Raw genomic sequence first — 16,279 nt, 5'->3', positions numbered from 1 at the left:
TACCTATCTATCAGTAATCTAGATTTGTCACGATGAGAGACAGTTGCTATATTAAAGGAGAAATGAACAAACTTTATGCTATAGGTTTGAGAAGCTAGTCTTCTATTATTGGTAAATCAGCAGTTTAACTTAGTGTATATTATGTAAAGATATTTTCCTCTAAGTCAAATTGCTAAGACATAGGGAAGTCAATCCTACAATTTATTACCTAGGGATTTCTTATGTCTTGTCTCAGAGCAATACCTTTTCATGCCTTTGTGAATCCAGCACAGTGTCTTATTACAGTAAGTGAATAATAACTATTTGTTGACTGGTTAGACCCTATTCTGTTAAATCTTGTTTTAATTATTCTCTACATTAGTTTCAGATAGCTTTTAATTTTCAAAAAGGATATATGGTCAACACACAAAAATCAATTGTATTTCTATGTGCTAGCAATGAACAACTGGAAACCAAAATTAAAAACACAGATCCAGAGCGCCCCGGGTGGCACAGTCCAATATGCGTCTGACTCTTGGTCTCAGCTCAGGCCCTGGTCTCAGGGTTGTGATATTGAGCTCTGTGCTCAGCCACAGAGTCTGCTTGACTTTCTCTCCTTCTCCCCTTGCACCCCCCCAACTCTCTCTCTCTAATAAACAAATCTTAAAATAAAATAAAATAAAATAAAATAAAATAAAATAAAATAAAATAAAAACACAGATCCACTTACAATTGCTCCAAAAAATTATACCTCGGTAGGTATAATCCTAACAAAACTATACTTTTATATATATACTCTATGCTGAAAACCACAAAACACTATGGCAGGTTAATAGCTGGCAATGTATTGTGCCTTTTTCCAGAGGACAGCTCTTTAACCACAAATGTTGCTACTAATGGAATCTTTATATAAAGAATCATTAACACTAATAATATTACAGAATAAAAAAATTCTATGGCAAAACTAAAATAATCTTAATCCATTGGATATGCATTTAGCAGATTTTGCTACCCAGCTATATATTAACTACCAATTAAAAGTAAATTATAAATTAATAAAAATGTAGGTGACAATCCCCTAATTAATGTAATTAGTATGTTTTTCATTCTCTAATTAAAAGCTTACTATAGATTTTTCCAAACTTTCATACAGGCAAGAAATTTCTTTGCAGTAATAAAAATCTGTTACAGCAAGGCAAAATTTTATCTGTTGCTATTTACTTGAAATTAACCTTGTAGTATGAAAATTGCCCTTACAAATGGGGTTAGAAGTGATCTGGTTAGAAGCTGAAGGGTTATGTTTTTTGTTTTGTTTTTGGTAATTTTCATGTTAAATTCTGTGGTGAAGTAATCAGAAGCTAGATTTTTTAAAAATAACGCAGTTTGAAATCTTATCCAACTACCCCCCCTCCAAATCAAGAGAAATTAGGACTAAATGTGAATGAAATGTATCATGATATAGAATTAGTTTTTCATAATAGGAAAGAGAAACACTTCAATTTTAATTAAAGCATTCACATGGGAATAACGAAAATAATAGTTTCGTTCAAACTCCATGTGCAACATTATGTCTCTAATTTGATTGCTACCCATGGCACTTCAAAAGTAAGTGTAATTGCTGACAACTAGGAAATATTAAAACTAGATTTGTCCTGTTTTAACTATGTCCATTGTCATCTTTTACTAATTTAACAGGAAAGCACTAAAAGGGCTTCAGCCTGTGCAATGAAGAGGCAATAGTGTTCAATCAGACAAGTCCCATATTGAGTATCAGATACCAAAGACCCAAGACTGAAATCACTGTGTCTAGACTCTCTGGCACCTGACTTCACTTATTTACCAGTGACCAGAGGCCAACCCCCACAGCTCTCTGTATTCACATACACCTCTACTGCCCCCATCCCCCCACCCAAACATCTTTGAATGATTATGGCAGAACTTTGCATGCCTCAGGAATCTCTTCTGACTGGCTACTCCCTAACTCTGCTGTTTGAAGTGATGCTCTGGTTTCTGAACTTCAGCAGATAATGGCAGGCAGGAGCAAAGGGGGCTGTCAGAAAGGACGTTTACCAGCATTCAGCTAAAAAGAAGCATGTAGATCAAAGAGGGGCCAAATAGGACAACTGTGGTGGAAAACATGTGGATCACTATGCAGATTCTTACACACTGTTCTGGGTAAAATATTAAATAACACCATGACATCATTACCTAAACATGTACTTTGATTGCCCATTCTAATACCAATAAATATTTTTATACGCATCTGGATGGCATTTACACCTATTTAAACAGAACATGCATCTTAGAGGTCTAAATAACAATGAACTGTTAATGTGTACTTTTAACTATTATTACAATACAACTATTAACTCCTGGTTATCCCCAAGTTTGCTTACCTGAAACAATTCACCCACTGAGACCATTAAGATCATACATAAAGTCAGCCTTGCCCTAGACCCCAAATTTTGCAGAATGGTAACATAATAGGGGAAAAAATTAGAATATACTGGATAATTAGAGGCACTAAAGTACAAAAGAAGAAAAGCAATATAATATTGGGAGATTATAAGGCATATTGAACATACAATCACTTACTCTTGAGTGTTAAATAATTTACAAAAAAACTCTTAATTACAGATCTCTCTTATAAAACATATATAAGAAAGGCAGTATTTAAACTGGACTATGAATGGATCCAAAATAATGTGAATGATTTGATATTTTACTAGTAGTACCTTACTTTTGTATAGCATTTTAGGGTTTATAAAGCCCCTTTACAAAAATATGTAATGTAATTAAAGAATATGACCATATTCCACATTTTTTTTGTCATTGAAATGAATATGGATGACTACTGAACCACTGCTTTCCTACTTTCAAAGTTATTTTAGGCTTTTCATTTGAAAATCATTTGCAATACCTGACAGTCTTTACTAAACAAAACTTTTTATTTTTTATGCATATGTAATTAATGTGCATAATTTCAAAGTTAACCAAGTATTACATTAACTCTAAGATCCAAACCTCAGATACACCTTTATTTAATAAGTAGATTAATCAGTTGCTGTCACAAATAGTTAATTTTTAAATTTTTTTAAAGATCTTCTATTTTGGGGCACCTGGGTGGCTCAGTCAGTTGAGCATCTGCCTTTGGCTCAGGTCATGGTCCCAGGGTCCTGGGATCGAGCCCCACGTTGAGCTCCCAGCTCAGCGGAGAACCTGTTTCTCCCTCTTCCCCCTGCTTGTGCTCTCTCTCTCAAGTAAATAAAATCTTTAAGAAAAGGATAAAAGATCTTTTATTTTTATTTTTTAAAGATTTATTCATTTAGAGAGAGAGAGAGACCAAGAGAGAAAGAGAGAGCACGAGCAGGGGAGGGGCAGAGGGAGAGAGAGAGAATCCTCAAGCAGACTCAACACTGAGTGTGGAACCTGACGCGGGGCTTGATCTCAGAACTGAGATCATGACCTGAGCTGAAACCAAGAGTTGGATGCTTAACCAACTGATCCACCCAGGAGTCCCAAGACTTCATTTTTAAGTAATCTCCACACCCAATGTGGGTCTTGAACTCACAACCCTGAAATCAAGAGTCACACACCCTACTAACTGAGCCAGCCAGGTGTCTCAATAAATAGTTTAAAAACTAGTTTTAAAATCATTAATTTGAGTAGACACTACCTCTGAAAGGAGTATCTTTTTTAACTTGGGAAGGAAGTTTGGAAATTGCAATTCAATCCCAGATTTCCTTTCCATGATTCTGTTATTCTATAATGAATTTGGGACTGGATGGCAACCAAGCCATGTCAAATTTTCCTTAAGTATGTCAAAACTGAGCCCTATGAAGTACAAGTTATAGGATACGTAGCACTTCAGGACCAAATGTATTCAAGAGTATCATTTGGTTTCTTAAAATATGGCCTCATACTAAAAAGCTTCAGGATGTTTATGATGTAATTTGGTAACATCACCACACTATTCCTATAAGGGTTGAATTTTTATAAAAAAATAATAAAGAATGTTGACTACTAAATGAGTTTTAGAAGATTTTGCTCATGAAATATAGTTCATAAGTGTTCTAAAAACTCCCATTGCAGAAATGTTTGATGTTAGAAAATTATGTCAAGTAAACATGCATGAATATTGTTCTTGAAAAGGTATGGGAGAATTTTCTACATACAAAGTTTTCAACTGCAATAATGATGTGGCAGAAATGACCTAAACAGTCTCTTCTTTCTACTTCTTTATTTAAAATAAAGTTTTATGTTTGAAATTATACATTCTAAAAGAGGATAATTCCAAATTGAAGATTCAACAAAATAAGTTTCTGTCCCTTTTTATTTTACATTTATTTCTTTTTTTATTTAGTGTTATTTTCTTTAAAATCTAATCTGGATAAAAACAGTCAATCTAGACAAGAATATTATTCTTTTTTGGCTGCTTTCCAATTCATATCCTGTAGTCAATGAAGTTCTGACACTAAATGGGATTGGAAAAGGAACACCCTTTGAAACTGTAAAGCAGAAACCCTTGGAACATATGGAGTGAGACTGTAGTAAATCACCTGTAATCTCCCTTTGACATGGCTACTCTTTTATTGAAAACTTGTTTGACAGAGAGTTTGATTACACTTTGCATGGGCTACAGTCTGACATGTGTTATCTCTATAAGAAGCCTTGCTTTGTGAGGTAAGATATGCTGTATATTCTTTGAAGAATATCTATTTCCTATAAACATAATTAGTTCCTCCTTTTGATATAAAAGGCTAAGAAATTACCCTTGAGAGTTTATTAGTTTTTTAATATCATGTAGATAAGGTATAAAATTCTGGAATAGAAAATCAATTTCAGAACCATCTCACTAATTTGGGATGAATAAAAAGATGGGCAATAAGAATAAAAAGAGAAATTATGGCCTATTTTTTACTACATATAAATTATCTTTCAAGTAATATACACTTAATAATTTACATCAGGCTAATGAGGAATTGCCTAGTTAGTTTAAATAGTAAGTATAACTTACTATTTATATTCTTCTAAAGTGTTTTTTAAAGTGGTATTTTTATTGTTTACTATATATCCTGCAACTTTGCTTTTTCTATTTTAGAAAAACATTTTTTTTTTAAGATTTTATTTATTTATTTGACAGAGACAGAGACAGCCAGCGAGAGAGGGAACACAAGCAGGGGGAGTGGGAGAGGAAGAAGCAGGCTCATAGCGGAGGAGCCTGATGTGGGGCTCGATCCCATAACACTGGGATCACGCCCTGAGCCGAAGGCAGACGCTTAACCGCTGTGTCACCCAGGCACCCCTAGAAAAAAATTTTATAAAAAATAATGTAATATTAAAAACCAGCCCAACCAGGGTTCCATTCATCAGATATTCAAATTAGTGGAGCTCAGTTTAATAAAGATTGATGGCACAATAGTGATTCTGTGAAGGAAAATTCCCTAAGAGTTTAAAATGTGTATAATATGTATACAATTTCTACCCTTACAATATAATCCATATAAAAAAAATCACTAAACTCCTTCAAGACAAAGAGACCTAACATATGAAATACATCGAGCAAGTGAGTCACAGCAAAATCTTTCTTAAGAACAGTACTATAAAGATAAAAGAATTTTGATAAAGCATTTGCCTATTAGAGAACACAAAGCATTTAAAATCATCGAGCATAAATAAAATGAAAGGGCAAAGTTAGGAAATATTTGAAATATCAGAAAGAATTAAAATAGTTATTTCATATTTAGATCTCATTTATCAATCCTAAAAATATTAACGTGTCAATGGAAAAATTGGTAAAGGACATGAATAAATAATTTATAAATAATGTGGATAATAAACATACAAAAATGTTCAACCTCATCACTATTCATGGAAATGAAAATAAAAGGAAACAGAGACACTCCATTTTTAGAGAAATGGTATTAGTCAGTATGCTAAAAGTGAAATGCTAGTACTAACTGCCCAAGTGTCCATCAATAGAAGAATGGATAAAGAAGATATGGTGTGTAGGTGTGTGTGTGATGGAATATTACTCAGTTATCAAAAAGAAAGAATTCTTGCCATTTGCAATGACATGGATAGAACTTGAGAGTATAATGTTAGATGAAATAATTCAGTCAGAGAAAGACAAATACCATATGATTTTACTCATATATGGAATTTAGGAAACAAAACAAATGAGCAAAGGGAGAGAGAAACAAGCCAATCAACAGACTCTTAATTATAGAGAACTGATGGTTACCAGAGGGCAGGTGGGTGGGGGGATGGGTGAAATAGGTGATGCGGATTAAGGAGTGCACTTGTGGTGATAATCACTGGGTGATGTATGGAATTGTTGAATAACAATCGTACATCTGATATAACACTTTACATTAACTATACTGGAACTAAAATGAAATAAAGGAAAAAAGTGAAATGCTGGATGGAAATACAAACATGCCTTCTTAAAAGGTAATATGTCAAGTACACAAGTGTTCATACCTTGTGACTTAGTAATTCTATTTTTAGGAATTTCAAGAAAAAATAAGAGATGTTTACATAGTATGATATTTATTCCACATTATTTCATTTTTTTACATATGTTTACTTACATCTATTTTTATTTGATGAACTGGAAAAAACTACACGATTTAACAATTTTTAAATTATGATACATTTATGCAACAGAATATTATACAACTATTAGAAATAATTTTTGAAGACTGCTCAGTGACATGGGAGAATACATTATGATCTATTAAGTAAATAAAGTAATATACAATTATATATAACATATAATCTCAATATATTATTTTTTAACTACACAGAAGGAAATGTACCAAAATATTAAATGGTTATATCTGGGTCTGGGATAACAGAAAGTTATTTTCATTTTTATACTGCTCTGTATTTTTCAATTTTCTATCACAAATTAAAATTATTTTCAAGAGGGAATTTTTAAAGGAAAAATGTATCTGGCAAATCAAGAGAACAAAGTGAAAAATACCTATTTTTTTATTATTATGTTCAATTAGCCAACATATACCTATTTTTTTTAAAGCTTTAAAAAAAAAAAAAAACTTAAGGGGCGCCTGGGTGGCTCAGTCGTTAAGCGTCTGCCTTTGGCTCAGGGCATGATCCTGGCGTTCTGGGATCGAGCCCCACATCAGGCTCCTCCGCTGGGAGCCTGCTTCTTCCTCTCCCACTCCCCCTGCTTGTGTTCCCTCTCTTGCTGGCTGTCTCTGTCTGTGTCAAATAAATAAAATCTTTAAAAATAATAATAATAAAAAAATAAAAAGAAATAAAAAAAAAAACTTAGACCACTTACCTGTGGTATACAGTCAGTGTATGCAAACATTGATTTAAAGCGGTCATCCATGCTTATGTGGTAAAGAACACACATTGCTATTTGTTTGTAGTTTTCATTACCTGGGCATAAGAAATCAGGGATATGATTAAATCATGGATATAATGAATTTTTAAAATATAATTTTTATTTTGTTATATTAGTCACCATAAAGTACATCCCCAGTTTTTGATGCAATGTTCCATGATTCATTATTTGCGTATAACACCCAGTGCACCATGCAATATGTGCTCTCCTTAATACCCATCACCAGCCTATCCCAATCCCCCACCCCTCCCCTCTGAAGCCCTCAGTTTGTTTCCCAGAGTCCACAGTCTCTCATGGTTCATTCCCCCTTCTGTTTACCCCCCTTCATTTTTTGATATAACACACTCAAATTAATAATTAAAACTTCTAAACTCCTGAATCAAATCCTTATACACTGCTAATTTAGAAAATATTTTGAGCTCCCTATTTCAATCCCAAAGTTTGGAATATACTGTCTGTGAAATATCCAAGAGATAATATGTATTTTGCTAGGTACGTTTGTGAAAAAAAATTAACCACAAGCCAAAGAATTTATCATTTTCAATAGCATACTATAAAATTGATTGGGTCACTGGCCTCCCTACCTTTACCATTCCATCAAAATATGTGATTAATACAGTTGTTGACAGTGATGTACTGTATGCAAAATAGTAAGCCAAAAAGTGTATTTAATTCCTAGGAATTGGAAACTGGAAAAATAATCCAAATGATTTAAAAAGAAGTACAACAGTATTTGTAACATTAAAACACATGAGACTATAAAACATTAATAATAATAATGCTATAAACTGAGCACAGTCTAAGGGCTGCCTCAGAACTTTGGAGGTCAGGTGATCATAGCCTTATACACCTTGAAACTGAGAAAAGAGAAGCAAATGATATATTATAGACTGAAAAATAAAATGGGACTCATATATCATGAAATCCTTCTACTTAGGTCATATTTTAAGGACCTATTTATGATCCATTAGAAAAGTTTAACTAAAATGTTTTATTCAAAAAACAATATTCTGAGAAATCTTTGAAGATATCTGGAGTTTAAAAAAATCAAGCAGGTAAGTGAATTTAATAGTGTATGAAGATTTTAAATATGTTTTAACATGGAGGATAAATTTAGTATCTTTATCCTTGTGTCTACCATACCATAAAATTACTAAAATACTTAAGTGTTTTTTAAAATTCTGTTTTAGATTCTGATTGAATTTTCTCATATATCAGGCATATCTTTTAAGATGGTTAGAAATTCTTAGAGGACATAAACTTTGGTATTCTCAAAAGGCTTAGTAGAGCACACAGAAGTTTCCCAATAAATACCTGCTGACTGATTCTATTTTTAGTATTTAAACAGCATAATGACTGTAGTTAACAATCCCGTATTGTATATTTGAAGGTTACTAAGAGAGTAAACCTTAAACATTCTCACCACACACAACACACACACACACACACACACACACACACACACACACACACACACACACAGTAACAGTGTAAGGTGATGGATGTGTTAATTAACATTATGGTAATTATTTTGCTATATATACATATATCAAATCATTATGTCCTATACCTTAAAGTTACATAAAGTTTTGTCAATTAGATATCAATAAAGCTGGGAAAAAAAGAGCAGTGGTACATAAAAAAATCAGAGGCTAAAATAGAAGAAATAAGCACATTTATTCAAAGACAGAAATTACTAAATTCTATAAAAGTCCAGATTTGAGAAGAGTATTTTAAGAAGTTTTAAGAGGTCCTTTACAAGTAAGTAAAAAACAAAAACAAAAACAAAAAACTGACCCTTTATCTCTAGCTCTTTCTTTTCCTGGACCTTATATGTTAGATAAAAATACATCACGTGGTAAAGAAGAACAAAGTGAAACTTCCAAACAATCTGTCAAGTATATATTATCATCCCTATGTTTCAGATGAGGAACCTCATGCTTAGAGGAAAACAAATATTTGCTACACCGCCTTGTAAGTGGTTGAGGAGGGATTTAAACTCTGATTCTCAAATCTCACCAGGTTATGTTACGATGCCACTCAAATTATTTTTTATATCATAAGGTGAGATAACCTTCTAGGCAAGATATTATTATTGGGTATAAAAGACTGATCTATACTGACATATGATAGAATAAAACATTTTTGAAATAGAATTTTTAAAAATCTGGCCTTTTGCATCTTTTAAAATTGTTTGGCTAAAGCCTATTTCCTTTGGTTTTCAATATCAATATAAAAATGACTCATTTGGATAAAACAAAAACAATAAAATCCGTTCTTCATTATCAATACATAATAGTAAACATTCTAATTTAACTAAAAATCTGCGAATTCACTAACTCAACCACTTAGAATACAATGCATGTAGAAGCTATATTTTATATGTGAAATAACAGGATTACTTATTTTATCTGATATTTAATGTCTTTTTCTCTAAAGTATTATAATTTATAGAAAATTTGCAGAATAAAGAGTCCACATCAAATCATTTTAGGTAAATTTCAGGCCTTTTCTAATATTTGAAAAACTTCAAATACACAATCTGTGGAGAAGACAGACACTGAATGAGGGATATACGCTCTAAGGATATTGACCCTAGGCTTAGATGAAAAGGTAAGATATAATAATACAGGAGAAAGTATACCGAATCTTAAGATGAAGAGTAGTAAGTCAGAAACACAAGTTAACTGTAGGAAATATATATACTAAGTATTGGGAGGGGGGTAAGAATTTTATTTGGAGGAAGATGTAATGCAAAAATTGTGAAATTACTCCAAAAAGAGAAAAGTAGAGACAACTGTTTGCTCCCAACTCCAACAGTTTGTTCTTGGGATCAAAGCAATCTAAATAGAAAAGATTGATAGATATTAATAAAGCACATTTTTACACTGCTGAAGGCATTCACTTATACTTATTCTAGTATAAAACAAATCTGCCATAGGAAAATAAATCTTTGTACAAGTTTTCATAAGATGTAGGTTAAAAGTGAAAAATGCTAACTGTATTCTCTAAGGAGGAAGGTATCCCTTTGAGTTTGGTCAATTTATACTTCATAGTATTAGCTTTTTTCCCAGGGATTGAGATACTTTTAAATCTTTTTAAGTAGGGTCCTTCAGCAAACCCTCATGTTCTGAAGGCAAATCTCTCTTTACCTGCTATTCTAGTTTCCTTCTATATGTTGTTCAGTTGTGGGTTATGTTCTAATCCTACTTAATTTTTACAAAATATTATTTTTTTAACAAAATATTATTTGAAGATATTTTCTCTATGTAGTGGGTTCACTGAAAAGTAGGATTCCAATGCATGTAACTTAGTAAATGGTAAAAGAAACAAAGAGAAATCAATAACCAATAAAAAGATTCTTTAACATTGAAGTAAATCACCAAACAAATTAAAATTCATTGTGGAACTAGGAATGAAATAGGACACTATTCCATGCTTGAAGAGAATCTATTGCTGGTGTCAATGAAAAGGATTCTAAAAAGCAATATTCTAAGGTTGTGCATCATTCACATAAGATGAGAGAAAATAAAGACTCACTTTTAAGAGATCTGTACTCCACACACTAGGTAACAAGGAGATCCTTTAGAGCTAATGATAATGTATATATAATGATAATATAATTTATATAACGATAATACATTTATCACCATATATATATATATATGCATGTATATAAGATCTGTATATCTATCTATCTATCTTCCAAAGGATAACTCAAAGGATATGCGATAGAATAGGAAGTCTGGAGAAAAGTTCTAAAATTATAGTTATTTCTGAAAAACAGGTGAAAGAAACAGATCTCAGCGTAACAATAACTTATATCACCTGTTTTTATACAGCAAAACTACATATCTAGTTTCAAGAAGCAGAATGGTTCACTCTGCAGCCAGTCCTGAGTCTGCTCTTGGGTGCTTTCTCTTTCTCTTCCCTTCATACTCATGGCCAAAGATGGAAGCTCCTTGCAGTTCTCCACACCTTCCTAATTCTTCTCTGTGATCCTCTATTAAAAAAAAAAATCTCTGAACATCTTCCCAGTTTCCCATAATCTTTTGTTTCCCCCATAATCTTTACCTAAAATGATTATCATGCCCCAAGCGTACTGAAAACTAAAGGGCTGAGGAAAGAGAAGCTGCAGGGAAACCTGCTGTCCTGAAAGACTGGACAGCCAATCTTTTTATAACCATAGTTCTTTGAGAAAAGAAGAAAGAGAAAGGGCTAAGCAGACAGCGATATTGTTCTGATTGTATGTAAGCATGCATTTTCTCATTTACTCTTCTAGGAACTGAAGAGGTGGGTATTCTCTTCAATTTGGAGACGAGGCAATGATATTCATTAAGCCAAGATATTCCTTCAAAGGAAACACCACTGTGATTCTGGGATTCAAATCTAGGTGTGAACTGCAAAGCCTGTTCATGGACCTTCTATCAAGTCTTCCACGAGGCAGCAGAGAGGTTGAAATCAATAATGCCAAGGAAATGTAAGTTCCTATCATCATTCCTTAGTGACATAGTACAGGAAGGAGATAAAATTAGAAGGGACTCTATTAGATCTGGGAGTCTCGGGGAAGAGGGGACCGTGGCAGAAGAGCGGAAGAGAAAAGATGAAATGCAGAACAACAATCAGTTATTTACTGGAGGACCTGTGCCCAGATACAGTAGATTCTAAAAGACGAAAGAAGTTCCTGACAGGGACAAATTGCATTATCTCCCCCGCAGTTTTGGGAACTAGATCTTTAAAAGTTCTGAAACTCACTTGCACTAAATTGAACAAGAACTGCTGTCAAGCAGTGTTTGGTTTTATGAGAAAAACAAGGTGCTCTTAGAAGATGAGTAGAGTGGTTAATAGGTAGTATAACACTGTGGTTAAGAGCTCAGGCTCTGGACAGGAAGAACGCTGGAGTTCAATCTGTGACTCTTCCACTTGCCATGTAGCCTTTGTTATTTAAACTCTATGCTTCAGGTTCTTCCTCTGTGTGTGTGCGTGCACACGCTTCAGTTTCTTCATCAATGAAATTGATAGAACAACTGCACCTAACTCAAAGGGTTGTTATATAAGGATCAGTTAAGAGAATTCTGGTAAAGCAATTAATACTGTCTGACACAGTAATAAACCTATTCAACAAATATCATTTCTTATTCTTTGAATAAGAATGTTTTTTTCATTTGACCAACAGAACACTACTATCATGTGCCCCTAAAACAGGCTTTTCTGGTCTCAAGATTAGATCGTAGTTAGAGGAAGAGCAGTTTTGAGAAGCAGCCAAGATTTCTCTAAGATGACCTAGACAGGGTTCAGAGGTATATTCTGAGCCTGTGGCTGAGCCACTTGTCCTTCTATTCTACTCAGTCATTTTCTAAAAAGTTCTGCTATTCCCAAAGTATGGGCTTAAGAGAGTTACCTCATACTACAAGGCTCCACTCAGTGACCCATATCTTTTAAGAACCCTTCATCATTCTCTCATTCTTACAGGGTTATTATAAATTCCTTAATAAAAATAGAACTTGAGAAAAGAAAATAACCAAAGCATAGATTTAGTACATGTTCCCCCTCTACCACTACCACAAACACACTGTGAATCTCTCTTCCTTCTTCCAGGTTTCTGTATCTGTGATGGAACTTAATTTCACTCCTAGAGTAGTAAACTGTAGAGGTGATTAGTTATGAAGAAGATGAAAGAACGCAGAGAGAAGTCTGAAAACACTCTTGAAGACAAACCTCACAATCAGAAACATTACTTATTTATCTTTAAGTAGCATGTCCATGTTTTTCCCCTTGTTTGGGCTAAGCACAACTTAACAAAAGAACCTGGAATATGACTGACATTACACCAGAGATATATATCTTTTTTTCTTAAGGAAAGGATGAAGGGAGGTGATGACAGATCTAAGGGACTACAATATTGTACTCTGAGGTCAATATAACACAAGTTGTTGATATGTCTTCTAGATTTTGTCTGGGTAAAAGTTCCCTAGAATCCAATCAACTGGATTTACAAGTATCTATAAAATTGATTTTCTTCTTTTTCATTTTTATTTAGGGAATTTAAAAAGATAGAAACTGACATTTTCCATTTTATTCAGAAGAAAGATGTAAATATTCTATAAATGATCTTGTTACCCACATTACCTTGATGATTCTAACTCACATCTTATTGTTACAAATCACATATTTTCTTTCTCCTCTAAAGAACTGCAATATATGAATGAAGATTATAGTATAAATCATAGGTATCTTATTCATTGAATCATTAATCATTATATAAATGATCAGTTTCTTGATGAAAATACAGCCTATAACTTCATGGCATCTAGCAGATATCGGAGAGCTATAACAAAAGGACAAAGTATTTTAGGACAAAAGTGCCTACGTGGAATGGGAAGATGTCTGGAAAAAAACTAAATTCATCTCTTCAAACACAGCTGCATAGAAAAAGTAACAGCTTTCTGGCAGTCAACATTTATTATTACTTAAAGGCTAATTTGCAGATCACATAGCAATAAACAGCCATTAAGAGAGATTAAATGGTCCAAGTAAAATTAAGAGCTTATCCTTCATTATAAACTAATCATCTTCTTCATTCGTTGGAAGAAAGGATATCTGAGTTCTTAAAAATAAATCTCAAAAAAATCTTGTATATCCTAAATGAATTTGGGGCCTTGGGATATGATTTTCCCATAAGAATTCATGACTAAGAACCATAAACTGTAGCTAACCAGCTATGATTCCTCTACATCCTACAAATGGCAGGCATTTCAAAAGGGCTCCTTTAAGACTTATAGACATCAATTATTCCCAAGTAAAAACAGGCTGCCAATAGTCTGTATGCTGGCATAGCACCAAAGGCCCTGTGAATTTTGAGCAGAGCAGTGAAAAGACTGAATATTTTGAGAACTAGGTCCTTAATGACTAGAGGTGGATTAGTCAAATCTGTTCAAGTAATAAGGCCAGGGTGGAAAAAAATGGCCTAGTCATTATGATTCCTTTGGTATTTATGGTAATAAACATGAATCATGATGAACTCACTGGCTATTAAATGCAGAGGTCGTAAGTACTTCGATAGGATTTCCACAGGAATTCACCGTTAATTAGCTGGATCATTATTTGAAAGTGTTACTGAATTATCTTAGCAGTTGTGCAGCCAGTCCCCCAAAATTGGTCATTCCCAGCTGAGGGCAGTTAATGCCTTAACAAACTGGTCATTAACTCCAGTAACTGATTTTGTGGGAATTATTGCACTTATAAAGTACATTCAAGAGTCCCCCCCCCCCTCCGCTTTTTTAAAAAATTTGCAGCTGTAGTTCAGCTGGAGCAGCTGAAGAAGAAAAAACTCCAGACTGCTCTCATGATCGATTTTCTGCCAATTAAAGGGCAAACGCATGCTGATGGGTTTTGAATTTTAAAATGTCTTCGGTTTTTCATCTCTGAAGTGATTAGTAAAAGCACCAGTTAGTTACTAATTTTGTAAGACACTTGGGATTTTCCATTCACAGTTCAGTCAAGCAGAAATATGAGTTTGAACACCAGAACTCAAAGCCAAATTTCCGCTTCTGCAGTAGACCCAGCCCAACACTTTGTAAAAACAGAGTGAGAACACAAGTTATGGGCCACATTATTAGCCAGATTCTCATTCTCTTCTGCACTCCATGTCTTCATTCAAAGTAGAAAACTCCCTTTGAAGTCACAAAGCCCCCATGAGAAGATAAGATATATGCCCAGTAGGATTGGACAGCCTTAGCTTAAACTTGAATTTGGAGAGATCAATTTTTAAGGCTGCAACTATACTGGATAGTCTCCTGTTTCAGAACAGATTTGTTCACAGTCAAGTGTAGTAAAGATTTGAGATGAATAGATAAAAACCAAGAGTTTTTAATCATGAGCTGAAGGGTGAAAATTACAGAATTTATAGGTTACAATGATCAGTATGAAAACAAGTGTAACAATAGTTTTGTGATACAGTGTTTCATGGATGACTTCTGTGTCTAATTACTTAATTTAAAAACTATAAGAAACTGAAATTGTAAATGTACCATTAAGCTCAATAGCTCAGTCATATTAGGAGGTATTCACTATGTACTCTAAAAGCCAACAGTTTTGATGCATTTTCACTCGTTTTCAGTATGTACAACTGTACATTTAGCCATGTAGTTTATTTTTCAAATATTTTCAACATGTTTCAATTATTACCTTGTCTGTAGTAGTCTTTTATTATATCCAGGGCATACGACAACAACTTAGTTATAATGCACCCTACAAAATGTGCACCCTTATGGTACAAATGATAGGGACCAAAGTAAAGCCCTTAACAATGACTGCTTTCTAGCCTATAGGTCCACACCATTGACTTAATGTGCTTTGGTCAGCTTTTACCATGTAGAAATGGAGACACCCCAGGCAATATTCACACACAGAGTATTGGAAACAGCTGGTGATAGAAGAATCCTAAGAAAAAAGGCTTCTTGATTTAATTGGGAAAACAGGAGGAAGCATAAATTTTACTGCCATTAATAACTTCAAGCAATCTTGATATGACTCTACCTCACCCTGACGGCTAAACATGTGCTTTTTGTTAAAGTGTTTGCACATCTGACCCCTATTGTTTGCTCACTTGATCAGGTAAGAAAATGTAGGTTTATTTATAGGATAAATGAGGCCTATTAAAATTGAGAAACAGTGCAGTAGTCTACGAGGAGCTGCATACTGAAACAGATGTGTGAAATTCCATAACAGTTTTGTAATAAACAGGCCAAATGAAATTTTTTGAAAAAGTCTACTTTAAGTTTCTTAAGCCATCATAAAGACAACCTAGTTTTTAAAAAATGGAAAATACCTCCTAATTAGAAAACATATTATTTTGACAATTTCCAAAGTTTTTAATAAACAAGCCAAAAAAAGGCCATTTACTCTTTTCATAAAATAAATAAA

General features: G+C 33.5%; 1 protein-coding gene across 2 annotated transcripts in view; it reads right to left on the bottom strand.

Annotated features, from left to right (window-relative positions):
* Nucleotides 1–16,279, bottom strand: part of KIFAP3 (kinesin associated protein 3) — a 150,670-nt gene that overhangs the window by 61,321 nt on the left and 73,070 nt on the right. For both annotated transcript variants that reach the window (XM_045797754.2, XM_045797745.2), the window contains exon 11: nt 7,289–7,389. In XM_045797754.2, the coding sequence (XP_045653710.1) occupies nt 7,289–7,389 (101 nt within the window). The remainder of the gene's footprint in view (nt 1–7,288; nt 7,390–16,279) is intronic.

This window comes from Ursus americanus, chromosome 2, assembly GCF_024610735.1.
Source record: "Ursus americanus isolate L20-20 chromosome 2, mUrsAme1.1.p, whole genome shotgun sequence".
Taxonomy (NCBI): Eukaryota; Metazoa; Chordata; class Mammalia; order Carnivora; family Ursidae; genus Ursus; species Ursus americanus.
Note: the sequence above shows the minus strand (reverse complement) of the source record. Positions and strands in the feature narration are given on the sequence as shown.